The 18,612-nt window shown below is 33.9% G+C and overlaps 1 protein-coding gene across 6 annotated transcripts in view; it reads right to left on the bottom strand.

Moving 5' to 3' along the window:
- Positions 1–18,612, bottom strand: part of ARAP2 (ArfGAP with RhoGAP domain, ankyrin repeat and PH domain 2) — a 117,193-nt gene that overhangs the window by 48,976 nt on the left and 49,605 nt on the right. For 5 of the 6 annotated variants that reach the window (XR_004496898.1, XM_015625046.1, XM_033513537.1 and 2 more), the window contains 7 exons: positions 11,360–11,475; positions 10,000–10,199; positions 9,162–9,247; positions 8,308–8,490; positions 6,450–6,624; positions 4,802–4,936; positions 1,345–1,489 (listed from right to left, as the gene is read on the bottom strand). Coding sequence is in view for 5 of the 6 variants with exons in the window: in XM_015625046.1 (XP_015480532.1) it covers positions 1,345–1,489; positions 4,802–4,936; positions 6,450–6,624; positions 8,308–8,490; positions 9,162–9,247; positions 10,000–10,199; positions 11,360–11,475 (1,040 nt within the window). In the remaining variant the exon portion in view is untranslated. The remainder of the gene's footprint in view (positions 1–1,344; positions 1,490–4,801; positions 4,937–6,449; positions 6,625–8,307; positions 8,491–9,161; positions 9,248–9,999; positions 10,200–11,359; positions 11,476–18,612) is intronic. The other variant, XM_033513538.1, reaches the window with a different exon arrangement.

Genomic DNA, 18,612 nt, shown 5'->3' with positions numbered 1-18,612 from the left:
TATGGTTCACATATTTATATGTTTTTGTCTGTGACCTCTTGTTAGATGCCAAATAGATGAGTATGCTTTTTCCATTCGATGCTGAAGACTGAGATTGGTCTAAATGTGAAGAACTGAGCACAATTCATTTATATAATTTTCAATAACCACTTTGAAAATTATATAAACATTTAGTTGTGACTAACAGAATAGGCATTTTTAAGGACCAGTTGTTCCACTACATGAAATATCAAATCTAAATGAAATTTCTCATAAAACTCCTCAATCACAGGTAAAGCACAACAGGAGGTTAGTTATTTCCAAAGAGTGAACATGTTCAGCCAACATGTTTTTAAATGTAGGTATTACCATAAAATGGAACCAGTCAGAAATACAGCAAGCAATAGGTTAGATTTGAAGACAGAAGGAAAACGTGATTTTTTTTCTTTTTTCTGGGTATCACAGAGCTACTACAGAATAGTGAGGGGTCACTTCTCTGTATTTGATAGCATATTGAGACATCACCATGTTTCAGGATTTTTCTCCCCTGTAGTAGTCTAAGCCCTCTATTCCTTTTTTTTGTTTTTCAGAAGCTTACTAAATAGACTACACTTTCTTTACAGACAATTTTGTTTTGTAACTAAAAACATTACAGTATTATACTATAGAAAATTATTTTTATTTTTGGTGCATACACACATGTAAAATAATTAAAGTGTTATGGAGTCTGTTAGACAAATACAAAGTATATTTTAAATAAAAAGTGTTGCACTAAAGAAATTGAATATCACTGTAATAATATTTAGGTCACTCTCCCTGTGATTTTTTTTCATGTACGAATGGGATGTTGAGGGAGTTTTAAAAGAAAAAACAAGACTCCACAGAAAAAAATAAAAGCTGGTTTCCTCCAACTAAAAATGTTCAACAGTTCCACTGTTGTCCTCAGGTACAGAACAAAGAATGGATTTCAAAGACCAATACCTCTGTGACCAAATCCCGAAGCATTGTGCAGAGCTCTAGGCTGCTGCATTGGAAGGAAGAAGCAAATCAAGAATTTTGGCTTGAGGCAGAGGTCAGTCCCAGAAAAAAAGATGAGTATTAACGATTCAATTTATCATCATATAACCTTTCAAGCACTGAGCATATGCATTACAGATTTAATAAGAAACAGATGTATCTAATTTAAACTGCCCTTTTAAATTACCCTAATATTTTCATTCTAGAACTATAAAAAAATATCCCCAAATATCACATAGCACTTATTTCTTGAAGTCAAATAAAACCAGCTTTTTTTGTAAGTTGCCTACTCAAAATTCAAGGAAAAATGAACAGTTTGTTTACTGAAATACGAATTCAGGAGCTTACCCTCTATTTAAAAAGAAGTCTGACTTGTGTACTACGAGGCAGATAACTTCACTGATGTCAATCATACCATTAGGAGTGGTAGTTTTATCATTTTCATAGTAGCTCAGAAAGCCACTTTCCAAAGTGCACCATCTTTTGTTGCAATCTGTGATTAAAGAAATTATAAAAGGTCAGATTTTCTTAAATTTTTTTTTTTTTTTTTAAATAAGTAAATACAAGATGGAGAAAAAAATTCTGCAGAGCAACTTCAAAGACTTTTTTGGTATATTTAATTACAAATAAATTTTTACTCCCTCTTAAGACCTAAAATATGAATACAACACAACATAGCATAATAATGTCTATTTGCTACTGAAAATAGTAATTAATTCTTTCTAGCTCATGTCTAGTTCTTATAACAAAATCTGAGGTGCATCTGTTTCCATTCTGCAGAGCAGTAGGTCCTAAAAGAAAATATTTACATATTTTTATTTCCTACAGTCATAAAATTCCTATACAGCTGGAAAAGTACTTCTGAGAATTTGGTAAAACAGTCTGGTAAAAAAAAATCCACAAAAATCAAACAAATAAACAGTTGTAACTTGCAAATATTAACATGTTATCTGTCATCCATTACTTTTCCTGTTGTTTTCTATATGGTTTATATAATTATAAATATATTATATAATTATAAATATTTATTAATAATTTATTTGTATCATGCTATTTTCTATCTAGTACTACCTAGATTCTGTCCAAATACACATGTTAAGTACTAAAATAAACATAAGATAAATGTATAAGTTTATGAGAGTTCAGCACAAAATTTTAAGGTTTTGAATGCTCCGGGTTTTTTATCCCCCAGCTTTCCCTCTCCCATCTTCCAAAACCTTTTCTACAAAACAGCTCACTACTTCAGTATTCATTAAACTATTAAACTCTCAAGGACTATTTTTGAATATCAAGGCTTTTTAAAGGGCTCCATAAAACCTTTTACACTAGAAAAAAACCCAAAAATCTAACTTGCACTCCTAAAACTCTAAGCTTTACTTTTTGACCCACTACATCAGAATACCACCAACATTTGAGCTCCCTTCCTACTGATATCAACAGCTGTTAATTAACAACAACTCTCCTCAAAATTTATGCATCTCTGCTGAATACACTGATTGCCACTATAATGAGAAATGCACACCAAGTTGGCTCTCTCCTGTACTGAGACACACATAATGAAAAACAAGGCTGTATTTCCAAGTGTTCCACCTGGTTTGTATAAAACCTTGGTTAATTCACAGCAGTGAATGATTTCTTCAGTGTCCTTTCACCATTAGAGCCAAGTCAGAACTGCTTCAACAGCTCTCTTCTCTAGAACTAGACAGTCAGGTCTAGTCAGGTCAGATTTTTCAGGTAACATGACCTTATCTGAATATCTGCAGGTGAAGGAGGGAACTGAAATTTTCTCTCACATCTTAGTACTCTAACCCTCAAATTACTTCCTGAAGACAGTAAGAAGGAAAAATAGTATTTCCACTTATTCACAGTAATTTGCAATACGAGGACTACTTCATGTTAGTGAGATTTAATAACAGTTCTGGATGTAGTAAAAGAAGACAAAAAGAAAGATTACATATTTTATGTTTTGAGTAGCACAAAGTACTTCTGTCATACTGCTTCTTAAACATGGCAGAGGTAGATTAGAGGCTTAATGCGAGAATAGTTTCTCATTCAAAGTTGCAGGCTATTTGTTGTTCATGAAAGGATGTCAATAAACCTCCCTCCCTTGTTCCACTTGTCTTCTTGAACTGCAAGTGGTCAGGAAAACCTGTCTTCCCATATATCTGTAAAGAGCCCATCCCAGAAATATCAGTCCTAACAAACTCATGGGTAATTCAACATCACTACAACAGCAAAGCAAACAAACACCCACCCCCCAAAAAGCAAACATCTACCATCTTCAAGACACAATCACAATTTCAGAGAACCAAACCTGAGCTGAGAGAAATCTGGCTCATTTCCATTTACTGTATGTTCCCTCAAGTAGTAAGTGGAGCAGACTAAGAACTTGCTAAGCAGCTTCATTTCTGTCCACCAAAGACTTGAAATGGAAGACAGTCAAACATTCTCGACTGGGGGCTTTCTTCATAAATCTAAAGATATCCAACTAACAATGCTCAGTCACAGTGCATCTCCCCCAAAAAGGACAACAGAAGCCATTCTGTGAGCACTTTCAGCCGAATCTTCAGTCTATACAAGTATTTATAAAAATACTGCACTTCCAATATGCCATTATATCAGAAGAGATTGCCTTGTGTCTGCTCTCCACTTGGCTAAGCACTGACTTCTGGAGATTTTTATAATTTTCTTTATGAATATATGCAGATATCCACAGCACAGAAGATCAGGCCTGAACTTGGAGCAAGTAGTAATGAGGTTTGCAGTTATTAAATTGTTTCCCAAAGAAGCTCAGTGCAATTTCAGAGCAATCCCAGGCAAAGTCCTGTCCAGCAGCAGTCATCTTGTCAAAACAGGCATCTTTGTAAAGAACTGCAAAGTTGCTGGGAAATGCCTAGCATTAATTTCATCAGGCACTAGCTCAGTTATCACCCAATGCTCTCAAGGATTTGGAACCACACTAACATCCAGATTCCTCAAAAATATATTTAAACAGGAGTTCTATGCTTCAGCATGCTTTTAATGTCCACTAAGGACCGTAAAGGCATATGCCATGAGAATATGGACATAATCATACAAAAATATGTATATACCAGTGCAGGATCCCATGTAAGGATTTTAGGAACAATAAATTCAATAATAAATCACTACAAATTTTTAAAATGTAAATCCATGTTATCTGTTTAGATGGGAGAAAAATATAGTAATACAAATATAGGAAGACTAACGGGAAGAAAAAGGGAAAAATGATCTGATAACAGATCTCTCTCTCAGAAAACAAAAAAAAAGGAAAACAGAAGACAGATATGCACAGGAGACCATGTATACATGTGATATACATGTATTATCACCCCACAAAGCTCAATTTGTCAAAGAGTTGCCTTAGAAGATCATTCCTACTTGCAAGATTTTGTAAATTTGTGAGCTTGAGAAATATCCTACTAAAAAGTCCATGCTACTTGTAAATTATTTCTATAATAAAATCATTTTAGATGAAAAATAATTTTTGGCATTAATTTAAATATAATTAAAGAAAGAAGTGCTTCTCTTTGTTTTTTATTTATCAATTACTGTGTTAACTGTAAAATTTTTCAGAAGTTCAGTCTTCTTCCTCTGCCAACTACTGAACGAAGAAATCAAGACAAACAGTATTTTTTTATCGGAAAGAGGTCTACCAAATCAAAAGAGAACATGTCATATCAAAGACATTTTATCTCAAAAAAAGTAATGCAAGAAGTTAAAATGAATAAAATTCATCCATACATATTCATGTGTTGTTCAAATACATAAATTAAAAGCTAAATACCTTCTTTTAATTTCTTCTCTGTAGGAAGCTTAGCTGCATTAGAAGAAACTTTGTACAAGAATTCACAAAGAAAGGTGGAATGCGAAGTATCTTCTGAGAAGTCACTTTCAAAACAAGGATCATAGTTTGGGAAATCTATTCAAAGACAAAGGAGTAAATAACATACAGATCTTCAGTTATATCAGCTAAAGCCATTTTTCCACGTCTTTCTAAATGCTTGTCTGTAAATATGGAGTTGCTTTGCAGTATCCTTACTATAACACTGAAAAACTTACTGGTTTTATTTTTATAATTAGAAAACATAATGATTTAAAATTTGTTTTCACACTTGTTACAATGTTGCCATTTTCTACCACTGGTTACCAAGGTAATATAAAACCCTGTTTTCTGATGTGCCAAACTTCATTTTCATCCTTTGTGTAACATACTTCAACAGAAGGAGATTGCTCCTTTTGAGGGCCTTTGTAGAGTTTACCAGCAACTCTGGCAGCAGACAGACAGTTACTCTGGCAATCATCATCCACATGCACTGATCTCCCTTTACCTAAAGATAAGAACATGATGGTGCTGCCTTGGTTTGAGGGCCAAAAGTAGAAAAGACAGGGCCAATACAAGCAAACTTCTCTCTCTGTAACCTCAGGACCACTTGAGACCATAGGTAGCAAAAAAAACCACCCTAGCTACATATCTGCACCTGAGTGAGCTCAACATCCTATGATCCAGTGCATGGCACTGGCCTGAGCAATCCTCAGGCAGAAGTTAAAGCACTGTGTTTGCCCTTGGAAGCCTTAATTCATTCCTGTGTTTCCCCACTAAACCTTTTTTTGTTTAGCCGATATGGTGTTACTTTGCCAAGTGACACAAGCCAATGGAAAGGTGGTCCAGGACAACACCCACATAGTTTTTTTGGGGTTTTTTTCTGTGTAGGACTATACGTGAACTTTCAGCCCCTGACAGTTTCAGATGCTGTCCAGCACCTTTAAAAGAAAAGCTCAGTCACACCCATGCACCTCAATATATTCACAGTTAAAAGCAGCTTTCTGTTTTCAGGAGCCTCATGGCAGCCACACACAGCAAACAGAACTGTTGACTTCCAAGCCAAAGTTTGTCATTTGCTCCAAGCTGCAGCAGAAGCTGTGATGGGAAAGAGAGATTTCTGGGATAGATCATATTGCAGGTTCAAGAGGTGGGTTTTATTCTGGGAGGGGAATTTGTGAAAAAACCTCTAGGTCTGTGTGCAATAGAAGTATATATCAATTTAAATAATCTTCAAAAAAAACAAACAAACAACAAGATGAATCCTTTAGAAAGATGTTAAAGTTATGTACCCATTTTTTTTCTGGTAAAAGACTGACAGTATTAGCAGAGAAGATAATGTGTTTTTTTCTTTGCTATAACCAAGGATATGAGATCTATGACTTATCACTGTGTTGTCTGGGAGTTTTCTAAGTCCTAAACATGATGTCTGAGTAAAATAGCAAATCTGCACACAATTGAAACTGTACACTGATAAAATACAGTCAATGCCACCACAATTGCACCTTTGCTATACCACTATTTTTCAAAGCAAAGACAATCTTGCTTCTGAATTATTTCCTTCTCTCTTTCACAATACAAAATTAGATCCACAGAAAGAAATGCATCATACCTGAGAACTTATTATGGTACAGGAATTCCATTTGCAGTCTTTGTCCAGCTTTCTTGGCTAATAAGTAAGGGGTGCTGTAAAGAGGGTCTCCAGTGGCACACATCGCATCAGCCCCACTGAAGAGTAACATCAGAGTTTCTAACACATCTTGTCGGACTACAGCAGCACACAGGGCCTTGTCAGAGAGGGGAAACAAGAAGTCTGATTAAATTAGAAAGTTACTGGCAACAAACACATGCAATGTAGATGCAAATCCTTTCACCTCTAATATAGCTAGATCATAAACATTGGTAAGTATCAGAAATCATGAAGTATGGTCTGAATCTATAAAAATTCAGCAACAACAAAAATATCCCAAAATATCAATCCAAACCCAGAAAAATGTCGCTTTTACAAATTTCACTTGGGAAGGATAACATGAATAAATACAATTGGAGGGGAAACTTGCTGTTTATTTACATCAAACTAATAAAGAAAAACTCTTACTATTTCAGACCTCAGAAGTTCAACCAAAGAGATGAGACTGGATTCTTAAACTCTGTTCCTAGGGCACATATTGAAATTCCTAGGTAGTTTTTTTAAAAACCACAGTCAGTCAAAAAGGTAAACTATTCTTATTATTAATATGTATTATTAAGATATATTAGGATTATTAATACATATTAAGATGTTTTTACTGTTTTTATTAAGAGTAAATTAAGTATCTTGATACTTGTTCATTTTCCTTGAAATTTAAACATCTCACACATCACTCTCCTTTTATTTTTTGTATACACAAAGAAAAACATGATAAACTTCTTTTTTTCTTTTACAAGATTGGTCCAAAACCTTAAAACCAAAAATAGCTACACAATTACACCAACCTATTCCATTAAAATTTCTATGATTTAATATTTATTTAAGTTATTTAGTTAATGAGTTCTTCTTAAATTATTAAAGCGAAAGTCACTCAAAAAAGAAAGACTACTCCTATAAAACTTAGCTGTTCTAATAAACATGTAAGCATCCAGGAGGCACAAAGTAACAAAGACAGTTCAGTAGAAGTTCTAGAATTACTTGGCATTGAATGCCTTATTACATGGTCTCTGCAGGGAATTTGATAACTTTTCCCAGTATTTAAATTATTATTTGACATATATATCCTTCCCCACAAAAAACAAACTTCACAATCTCTGCATACCCTTTGAGACAATTTGACTCATGTAATTGAATGCATTAAAATTGCAAAATGCATTAAAACTCTTCTGTATTCATTATCCCTGAAAATCATGACTCAAACCATCACATCTTAGCATTTAGTCAAATGGACATAAAAATTTACGGAGACATTGATAATTAATATTCTGTATTTTACAACTCTAAATAATTTATTTTTGTAAAAGAAGAGAACACATATTTCTATCATTAATTTTAGTTTTTTCATTTCCAATAAGCTACAACAACTATGTAAGTGTGTATGAGCTATTTTCACAATTGATAACAATGAATCATCTACTGTATTTGAATGTTAGATGTCAGACATGTGGGATATAAAAAAAAGAAGTAATCTAAAGAAGTAAAGTGGAAATTTGCATCCCTAGACTACACTGGAATTAAAATAAAGATCCATATTTTGATGGCTAAGGAAGACATTGGAAGAAGTACAATAACCTTCTTCAAATAAACTACCAGGAAAAAGAATAAATAAATTAAGCAGTTTACTGCAATGACTTTGGCAAAGGCCCCTAAATAACCCTTATTCAGCTGTGTGAGAATGTCACTCAGGATGCTGAATTAATTTCTCACAAGTTTAAGAAGAAATTTCACATAGATACAATATAATCCAACACATAGTATAGGCTTAACCATGCTATACTACCTTATTCAACTGCTCCTTGGTTTTGTAGTGAAAAGGTGTTTTCCTGAATTTTCCCTCTTTGTATTTTTGTGTAATGAATGCAATCCTTTTCTCTGCTGGGTCATCAATATGCAATTCTTCATCTGGAGGAAGATTTCCAGCCCAAAAACTGTTTGCCCTCTTATTTCCAATGACAATAAACAGCTAAATGAGATTCAGGGAATAAATTAGCAAAATAGTATGAAGGACATGAAACCAGCCTCTAAACACTTTTCAGCTGCTAAATGTTGAAAAAGAAAGTTATTAAAGAAAAAATTTCCTGCAGAAAATAGAAGCCTCCCTCAAGTCACTGTCTATGGTCATCTATAAATGAATAATAAAGCCTGCAGTTATCATTTACCATCAATAGCAGTTAAGCTTTATAGGGTTAATCAGTTGTAACACTTCCTTACATATTAGAAAATATTAGTTAAAGTTCAGAGAAGAGTAGCATGTGCTTTAAAAAAAAACACTGACGGCTCCAACTCTAGCAGGACCACATTTTTTTAACATCCAAAGCAGCTAAGTTGGTAGTTACAAGTTTCCTCTCTTTTCCCCTTTCTTCATCATAAGCACTCTCCAAAAGCACTGCATCTCTTTTCGTCCCAAAATATTAGATACTTGGAGAAATACTAAGAGAAATTGTACATTTTGTTAGCAAAACAAGTGAATATTTGGAATTACAAAGTACCTGATGCACAAAAACATCAAGTTTACTGTAACAGCACCGTAATTGTTTAGCAGTTATACGTTCAGTTTTCTTGTGAGTAAAGCAGTAAAAACTCCTTTTCATACAGTAGGTTTCAAGATGGAAAAAAGAGAATATCACAACATACCTCAATAAGTTCATTGCTCCAAATGCTGGCATCCATTTTTAGACTCCTGACCTTTGAATCTCTGGGTCCTAAAGATCTGTGTTGTCCTGAAAATCCAAGATCATTACTTAACTAAGGCCCTTAAAGTGGGTTTGTCTTCTTCTGAGATAACAAAAAAATGTGATGAAGTTAGATTTATTATACTTGCAATTTTTACAAAAGGTTGGGTTTGACATTTGAATATTAAATAAGCACCAAAAATGCACCTTTTAAAAAAAAAAAAAGTTTGTTTCATTTGATAGTAATTGATAAACAAAGTAGGCTGTCTCATGTAGACTGTTTCTGGGAGAATCTGGTTTGAAAGAAAGCCTAGAATTATAAATTATTTCCTTGAATCTACCACTTAAGCACATATTTCAATCTAAAACATGACAGAACTGTATTTTGAATATTATCTTAAAAAGCTATCCCTACTGGCAGTAAAATATGTGCAGATATAACAAAATTAACACCCAAAATTTATACACTAAAAATCGGTATTCTTTGGCATCTAGCCTTCCAAAAGCCATTCCTTTAACATGAAGTGTTATTGTGTCTTAATTTGCACTAATTGTGAAGGATGATTCACCTGAGAGAACTCAATCACACCAGACACGTCATTTATGTGTGGAAGTGCTTCAGAATAAGGATGTCCTTGTTATTAAAAAAACAGATATGCACACATTTTGTTTTTCAAAACTTCCACAAGGATAATACTTAAAAAACAAAAATTAAAAAAAAATTCCAATTCAAGGACAGACATAGATATGCAAATATGACATTTTGTAGAACCCACATAGCTTGTCATTAATTACTCTACCTGCACACTTCTTACAAATGACAACACAGAGATTGATGGATGCCCAGTCAGGACTAGGAGCTTTACAGTCAGCGCAGCTCCTGTTGGACTCATTGAACCAAATCTTCTCCGCCACTTCATAATCAGATAGAGTTTCTGCTATTGATTGCTGGAGTGCTTCAATCCAGTCTTGTTTCTCTCTTTCTGACTCTGCTGTAAAGCTGAAACAATTGACTTTTCTGTGTTATTGATCTTTATTTTAAAGCCCAATTAAACATGGTCTGTAGTCTCCTTATTTATTACATTTACACCCGAAATCACAGTCAAAAATCTTCCTCCACACAGCTATAAATCCTAAGATTGTGAATGTATTATTTTGTATTTTTAGTCAATGAAACTCCCTCTGTTTTACCATTGTTTTCAACAAAACCACTACTAGCATAACTACATAGCTTTTGTAACATTCATGTAACATCCCTGAGTTAATCTCAATCCTTTTATGTTAGCAATTACCAAACTTAAAGACTGAACTTTAACAAAAAGCATAGAATGTCATAAGGAAACATAGAAAATTAAACGAGAATTAAAGACTGAGAATTTAAAATATTCCTGAGCACTAAAAACAAATACTTGCTTTTCATTTATGTTTTTAAAAGAAACATCAACATGGTCACATCTTAAAAAAAAAATCGAAGAACTAGCAATCTACCAAGTCGCAACAGATTCAAATTGCTGACCAAGACTAATTTACCTGCTAGGTGACTGAGAATTAAAGTATTTGCCAACATTTAACAAGCCCAGGAGAACAAAGAAATTTCTTTTTCTCCTCCATTGCAACATTTCATTTAAGAAACACTACAACACTTAACAAAAGGCTTTTATTAGCATGTACTTTCATTTTCTTAAAAAATCATTACAAATCTCAGCAATTAGCCTAAGTGAAACTTTGAACTGCTTTCAACCAAGGATTTCTACAAAGGATAGCACATGAAAGCTTCTTTGAAATAAAATGCATAATACTAAATGGATGCAGCATTATTTTACTATTGAAGTTTATTATTCTTTAGGATGAAGTCAATTTGTGAAAGTGGAGGAATTAATTTCTCTTTTTTTCCCTTTTGCCCTTGCACAGAACAAACAAAGAAGGCTACACAAAAGTACAGACCTGTGGGCATAATATGCCTAGTCAGAAGCCAATAGATGAAGCACACAACTAAACAAATCAAAGAAAATCCTCCCATTTTTCTAAAAGCTGCTGAACATCCCTAAGAAAAAACATTATCTTTTCATCCAAAGTAGGTACACTACTGCAGTATGAAGCCAGTGCCTTTAGTGCCTTATTTAATTGCTTATTTTGTAATGCAAATAATAAAGGTCTTACCTGAAGCTTTTATAAGGAGTAATTATTTCAAAAGATTGCTTTGCAGCTCGATCCAATTGTTTTACATTTGCCACATTCATAGGAATTAAAGTGATACCAAATCCTGTCTTAAAGTCCTAGGAAAAAGATAATACAAGTTTAGGAGGTTATCATTCCAGAATAAAACATGTAAAGAAGAATTATTTCATCATGGTCCAAGAAAAACAAGATCAGTAATAGACATCTTTGCCACTTCTAATTTATTAATGGACAAACAAACCTCCACTAAATTTTGTCCAATCACTAAGTTTCCAGCTGCCAGAACGACCTTACTTGATTGTTGATAGGCAAAAAAAATGCATGCTCAAACTATTAATAAAGGAAAGAACAAAAAAAAAACTTTAAACAATAGCATTAAAATGTGAATGCAAAATTATGGAAGGATCTAGCATAAATCATGCTTTAGTGTCTAAATACACTTTATACATCTAAATCCTTCTTTCTCACTGACAGTAGTTTTTCTTGCTTTAAAACTGAGTGTTTTAACAAACTAAGTATGTACTAAATTCTTCCTTAAACTTTCTGATGTAGTACATGAATTAAGTGTCAAGGACATGAACTATGTTCTTGAAAAAGATCCTACAAAACAGCTAAAATACACTAAAGGTCAATTATGACTCAGTTATAAGAAAGTATTTTTGCCTTAAAACAAGCAAAATTGTTTGGTGGGGGGATTTTTCTACTGCAAGGAAAAATGAACTAAAAATAAAAATAACTTTTGTATTGACAGAATTGGGAAATAAAATGTGAGCTCACACTGAGCTCCTGTGAGGGCCTCTCAAATGTATGGATTTTGGAAAAACAGATGAATTCATATGTTGCTTCTTATCTGTTTGGAATACCATCAGCATTTGCTTCTTTAAATTTATTTATATGTTCATCTCAAGGCAGTCACTTCCACAGGTTTAATTCCTGGAAATGAGCATTCTTCTTAAAAACAGTAAATAAAGCCGAGCAAAAAGCTGAATTCACATAACTTACCATTTGCATGTTCACTGTTACCTCTCATTTAACAAGTAGTTGGTACAGACTGATAAAAATAAAAGCACTGAAGGGTAAAAGCTTCAGAGTTGCCTGCCTCTGAAGAGAGAATTGTTTTCCTACTTAATACATATTTCAACCTGCATCCCTGACAAGTTTCTCTTTATAAGACTCACAAATTTCTGAGCACTAAAGCCTACATGGAGAAAATACTCCACAACAATCTTTTCATTTTATTTCCCTGTTGCAGGTATGAGCAAATAAAAATACATTTCAGCCAGGATTGCTAAGGCTAAATCTGACACACATATATGTGCGTGTCTATGCAGAAGCAGAAGTATCTATTGTATCACACAAGGCACTGAGGAGAATAATGCCCCAAAAAGCATAAAAATGTCCATTGCAAGGTGAGATTTTTAGAATGACAGAATGCCCACTAATTAAATATACTGTGAGATAAGTTAGCTAATGTTTCCTTGCCAGACTTCTTATTAAGAATTTGGGGTTTTTTTTTACATTCCATTACCTTTGACAGTAGCAGCAGGAAACTAGGTGTGGATTTCAACACAAACCTTTATAAAAAGTAGACACTTTTCAATAACCAACCTGGCTTAGCCACACCTCATATCATTTATTTTAAAAAATATTAAAAAATAATAGAAAAAAATTAAATATTTCTAATTTTCTTCTACCCTCTTATCCTGTAATCTAGACATTTTTATTTCTCTCCTCATCTTCAGCCCCCATTCCATTTTCCTACAAATCAAGGGGTTTCATACTGACACACCTGCCTCAGAAGAGAGAAGAGAGTTCTATTAAGCCTACACAGTCCCTAATTCACCCTCTATGGGAAAAGAGTGGGCAGAATAATCTCTTTTTGAGTGTGAACTTGACAGCATCCTCTGTAGCAGAGAAGTATTCTCAACTTCACATCACCAGTGAGAAAAAGAAGAGCATGAAATAGTAAAAAAAAAAATAAACTACTGAGGATAGAAAACCACAAAACTTTAATTTCTATCAGTGAAAAAAAAATATAACCAAAACAACCCAAAACCATGAACTTTCTAGAATTAAATGGCTTGTGCTTCAGAGACGTAAATTTGATGCAAGTTTCATTTGTTGATTCAAATATTTCAAATTAATTAAAATAGTTGGACTTAAGAAATCCTGATTTTCAAAGGAGAGGTAACAAGCTCATCCTTGAACCTGCACAGTGCAATGCATTCTTTGTTCATTAAATAACCGCTGATAAAACCACCAGAAGCCATGGTTAGAAGGTGTTCAATATACTTTTAGGTCCAGATTAAAGTTCAGTGAAGGTAAATTATTAACAAAGATGACAAAAATAATAACTGCGTTATTGAGCCAGATCAAAAGTTACCTGGTAGAGTAGCTTCCCTTTAGGCACTTGATACTGGTGACAGTCATAAAAATAATGCAAATAAGAAAAGCTACATGCTCATCTTCCCAAATAAGCTTCCAGCAATCTAAGCACTTAAAAGTCCCTAAACAAACAGATGCAGCAAAAAAAACTATACTCACTAACCACTGACAGATACATCCTCAAAGAATTAAAAAGCCCAACAACAACGACACGCTTTGAGGTCTCTGCAGGATCTTATTTCATAAATTTCCCAAATACTGCTTGTGAAAAAAGGAGGTCCTTTTGTATATGTATAGTGCCACCTGAAAACTGAGAATTTTCCATTTTTTGCCTGACAAAAACTTAAAATTTCATTACATAAGAGAAAAGAAACGCTAACTAAAATTCATTCACCTACTTATTCCATAATGTTCCTTCTTAAAAATATTTATTCTATATTCCTTTCAGTTTCTTTCTTATGCCTTCTAACAGCTGGTTGCATCTTCTTTCCTTGGAGAAAAATGGAGCAAGCTGCATGGAAGCAATGTGCCACACAAAGATCACACACACATTAATGTCTGTGAAAACAGACACCACACTTTGTTGTACTACGTTCAGCAACACAGAACCAAGAAAGCACTCTAGACACAAAGTGCATTAATTTGAAAGTCTTTACCTTCAGGTGCAGCACCAACCCTTCAAAATTTGTACACGTGCCCAGTGTCTGAACAATCCCACTAAAGAAAGAATAACTCATTATGTTTTACATTCAGCAAGGGCATGAGAACTTACAATACTGGATTTTCAGTATGAGGAATGTCAGAAACGTTAAGAAATTAGAATTTACTTTTCAGAACAGAATATGGTGGCAAATCAAGCAATTTCATTGGTATATTAGAGTGAAGTTATTTCCATAATGGTCCAAACAAACTCCTTAAGGTAACTGCACAACACTTGGATAAACCTGGCTTTGTGAGTGACAGGTACACTGGAATCTAATTTTCAGTGCTCAGAATTATATGCTTTCAGAAGTGCAGTCTTCTCTACTTCAGAAACAGAAGTGGGAATTGGTACAGGGAAGAAAGAAATACTCCACTTTGAAAGATGAATTCACTCACTTTGAGTGCACAGAAGGACAATAGGGCTATTCAAGAACTATACAAAAAATATCGACAGCAAAAGCAAGCAGTATCTTTTCAGAATAAGAATTGTCTTGCTTCTACCCACTGAAAGCTCATTGTTTCAGATACACTGAACTGTGCTAGGCTTTCTGACAAAGGAAGAAAACTTTAAGATTCAAAAATGCACTAAGAAATATGAGGGTTGGGGTTTTTGGTTTTTGTTTTGTTTTGTTTTTTTAATATAGACATGACTTAAATGTCTGCAGTTATACTAATACTATCTTCAAGAATTCTAAGAAAGGTTGAAAAATGAGTTAACAATAGAGCTTTTAAAAAAAAAAAAACAGAAAAATTCTTTACAGATATAATAATAGATTAAAAGTATTCACTAAACAGCACAGTTAACTGAAAGCTAAAAATAATAAGATGAGTACCGGCTTTCTGATTAGCTGTTTCTCCTTCCTGAAGGGTGAATGATTATAATGTGTGAGGGTTGCTGTCATTATCACCCCTGTCTGAAAAAGACATAACCTATGAAAACCTGTCATCTGTATATAAACCATGAAATTATTTAACTTTTATATTTAAATGTACCTTTAACATGTATCTATAAAGTGTCTCTCAGTGTACAAAACTGCCTTCCCTACTATGCATTATCTTTTCATAGGCAAAGGTCCCTTGTGACAGGCTTTACTAACATTTCTTCAATGCTATTTTGGATGAAGTTCAAGGAGATTCAAAATTAGATTAGTCTCATACCTTTTCTAAATATACCACCATTGTTTTACAAACACAGAAATAACCAAGGTTAAGGAACACTAAGGTATGGATGTATAAAATCATGCAACTGTATCTGAACAAGTGAAATTCTCAGAGCTGCTGGACACCTAACTTTCACTGTGTTGTCTTAAAAAGACAGACTTGGGCACCCTTCTGCATACAAGTCATAAATAAATCAGAGGCTGAACCTTGTGACTCTCAGTTAGTTCTCCACAAAACAAAAAAACTACCTAAAAATTATATTTTTCTTTCTATTTTTTCCCTTCCACTTGGTTTTGTTCCAGTAACACTAGGGCTGGCATTCTTACTGGTTTAGTCAAACCAAAATTCATCTGAACACAGGAGTTCTAGAGATGCTGCTTGTGTTCCTCAACATTCACTGTTTCAGCATTTATTATCATGTCTTTGGATGCACTGTTCTTCATGGATCTAGCATTAGCTCCCCAATGTATTAAGCTGATTAAAAAAAATCCTTGCATCAGGAAAACATCTCAGAGAAATGAAACCAAAAAATGCAGCCACAATTATAACTTCACCCATACTCTTCGCATAAAAATAATTGAAAATAAAAGGTTAACTAACTACTACTTTCATATTAGAAATATCAATCCATATTTTTATCTCTTTCTTTTTTGGTGGAGGACTAAGTGGACAACAGCCAGAGAAAAAGGAAAATTGCTGACATGAGTTCAAGAGACTATGTTTCTACATGCTCACATAGGCATATACACACAGAAGTATATATAATACGAATATATAAATGAATGTTTGTGGCATATTTAGAAGCAAAAAAAATACAGAGCTCTGAAGTACAGAAATAGCACTGATATATGCTGCAAACACAGCACTTTTGGAAATTCTACATCAACTGAGTATTCTCACTGCACATCAGTTTCCTTCCTGTGAATTACGAGATCATGGCACATTTGCTTTTTTTGACTTTGGCTCTCTGATCTTGAGGATATGCAATATTTAAGTGTTTTCACGCAGAAAGATAGATAGATAGATAGAATGTATAGATAGATAGATAGATAGATAGACAGAAAGATATAAAATAAAGCTCTAACAATGGTAGGAGGTAACAGATCAAAAACATTATACTACATACAAAGATATATTTGCACACACAAATGTATATGCACGTAATTACAAATGCACACTTTTGTGTTTCCTTTTTAACATCTTTCATACCACCCTAACACTAATTTATAAAAAGACTATTCGTATTTCTAAAACTACTCTTGTCCTCCATCCCATCCACAGAAAGTTCTTGACCTTTAATTACAGTATCTCTGATCACAGCTCCAAGTAGGACATTACATGGCTCCTTGAATTCTCCGTTTAATTCACAACAGCTCTTTAGATTTACCTTGGGGAAGTTACCACAAAGTTTCTGACAATTACACTATTCCTGCAAGATCTGAAAACTCCCTTAACAATTTAGCATGATTTAGTCTTTTCCATCATTCTTACCCCATGGCATTTGATTCCCTCCAAACAACCAAATTATTCCAGAAAGATTAAAAGCCAGTAACTAAAATGATTCAGATGAAGCATTCATAGTTTCTTTCCTCATTATTTGGAGGCATTATACTTCAGCCTTTCCAGCTATTAAGGAGGGCTAATTTCTGTAACAGAAATATGGGAAAAAACTGGTTTCCATAATAACAAAAAATTAAGACCTTTTTACATATTTAAGAGTTTGAGAAAGAGTGACTAGTAATGCAGGAATTGCTTATATGATATTAAGTTTGCATTGATTTCCTCTCTTTCTACAGGTACTGAACTTAGCACCCTCAGTTATTTTTCATCAGGCTTCTCGACATCCCTCATCACAGCCCAAAACCTTTTAATATAGATTTCCAGTGATAGTTAACATATTGTGGATTGTAATACAAACTACCACATATTTACTGTGTCTTACAGTCTTCTAATGAGGTCCCAAAATAAAACCACAGTGAAGCATACAGTATATATTTACACACTCAAAAAATAATGTTAAAAGAACATGAAGGTTGCTAACTCAAGCCCTGATGAGCAAGGAGATGATAGAATTCCAGTTGTCTGTGCATGTTAACTCAGTAGCAAGGTGCTCAGCTGTTTTGATACGTGAGGTAGTCACATCATCAGATTTAAGTTCCTCACCTAACTAAGCAGAATTCTTTCCCCCATTAGAGAACCACTTGAAAATTATTCACGCTGTTTTTGAAGAAAAAGTGTAATGACAACCTGGCAGCCAAAATTTTGGAGGTTTCAAAGAAGGCAGACAACAAAAGGCAAGAAGAACCATTTCGACTAGCTCTGGTCAGTGCCATGTAGTAAGCTTGGGTTAAAGTGCCATGTAAAAGCTGCAGTTGAGTATTTTGCATATACTGCTGGAGTACATCCCTCTGTATTATTCCACATCATTATTTTCTTAAGAAATGTAATACCTGTACTTTGAGATGGCTCTCTAATGAAAGCCAATACATAAGAAGTGGTTATAACTAAGAGATTACTTTAAAAAATGCATTCCTGACAAACACTCTAAGGTAGTTACAATCTTAGATGTTACTTCTCATTTAAGTTACAGAGCTTTCTATTCACTTACTACAGGAGCAATTCAGAATCCTCACTTCAGCAGCTACGTGTATATATTCTGCAATATCAATACAATTCTATATCACTTGATTATGCACCATCAGACCCATGCTTGTTGTATGGGATGGATCTAGGACACATGAAGATGAAAGCTCCCTTCCTTTACTGACTGCAAAATACAAAAAAATATGAGGATGATCACATAATTAAAGTGACTGGATACTATACTGGAGAGTTAGCTCTTATCTTTGCCTTTTCCAGTTTCTACTCGGTGTAAATCAAAGCCTTAGCATAGTCATTTCACTGCACGTTTTTCATTTCCTACTATCTGACTTTATGCTCTAGGGTTTGATTTCCAGAACTGCTGAGCAATTGGAACTTCAGCCAAG

Source organism: Parus major, chromosome 4, assembly GCF_001522545.3.
Source record: "Parus major isolate Abel chromosome 4, Parus_major1.1, whole genome shotgun sequence".
Lineage (NCBI taxonomy): Eukaryota > Metazoa > Chordata > Aves > Passeriformes > Paridae > Parus > Parus major.
Note: the sequence above shows the minus strand (reverse complement) of the source record. Positions and strands in the feature narration are given on the sequence as shown.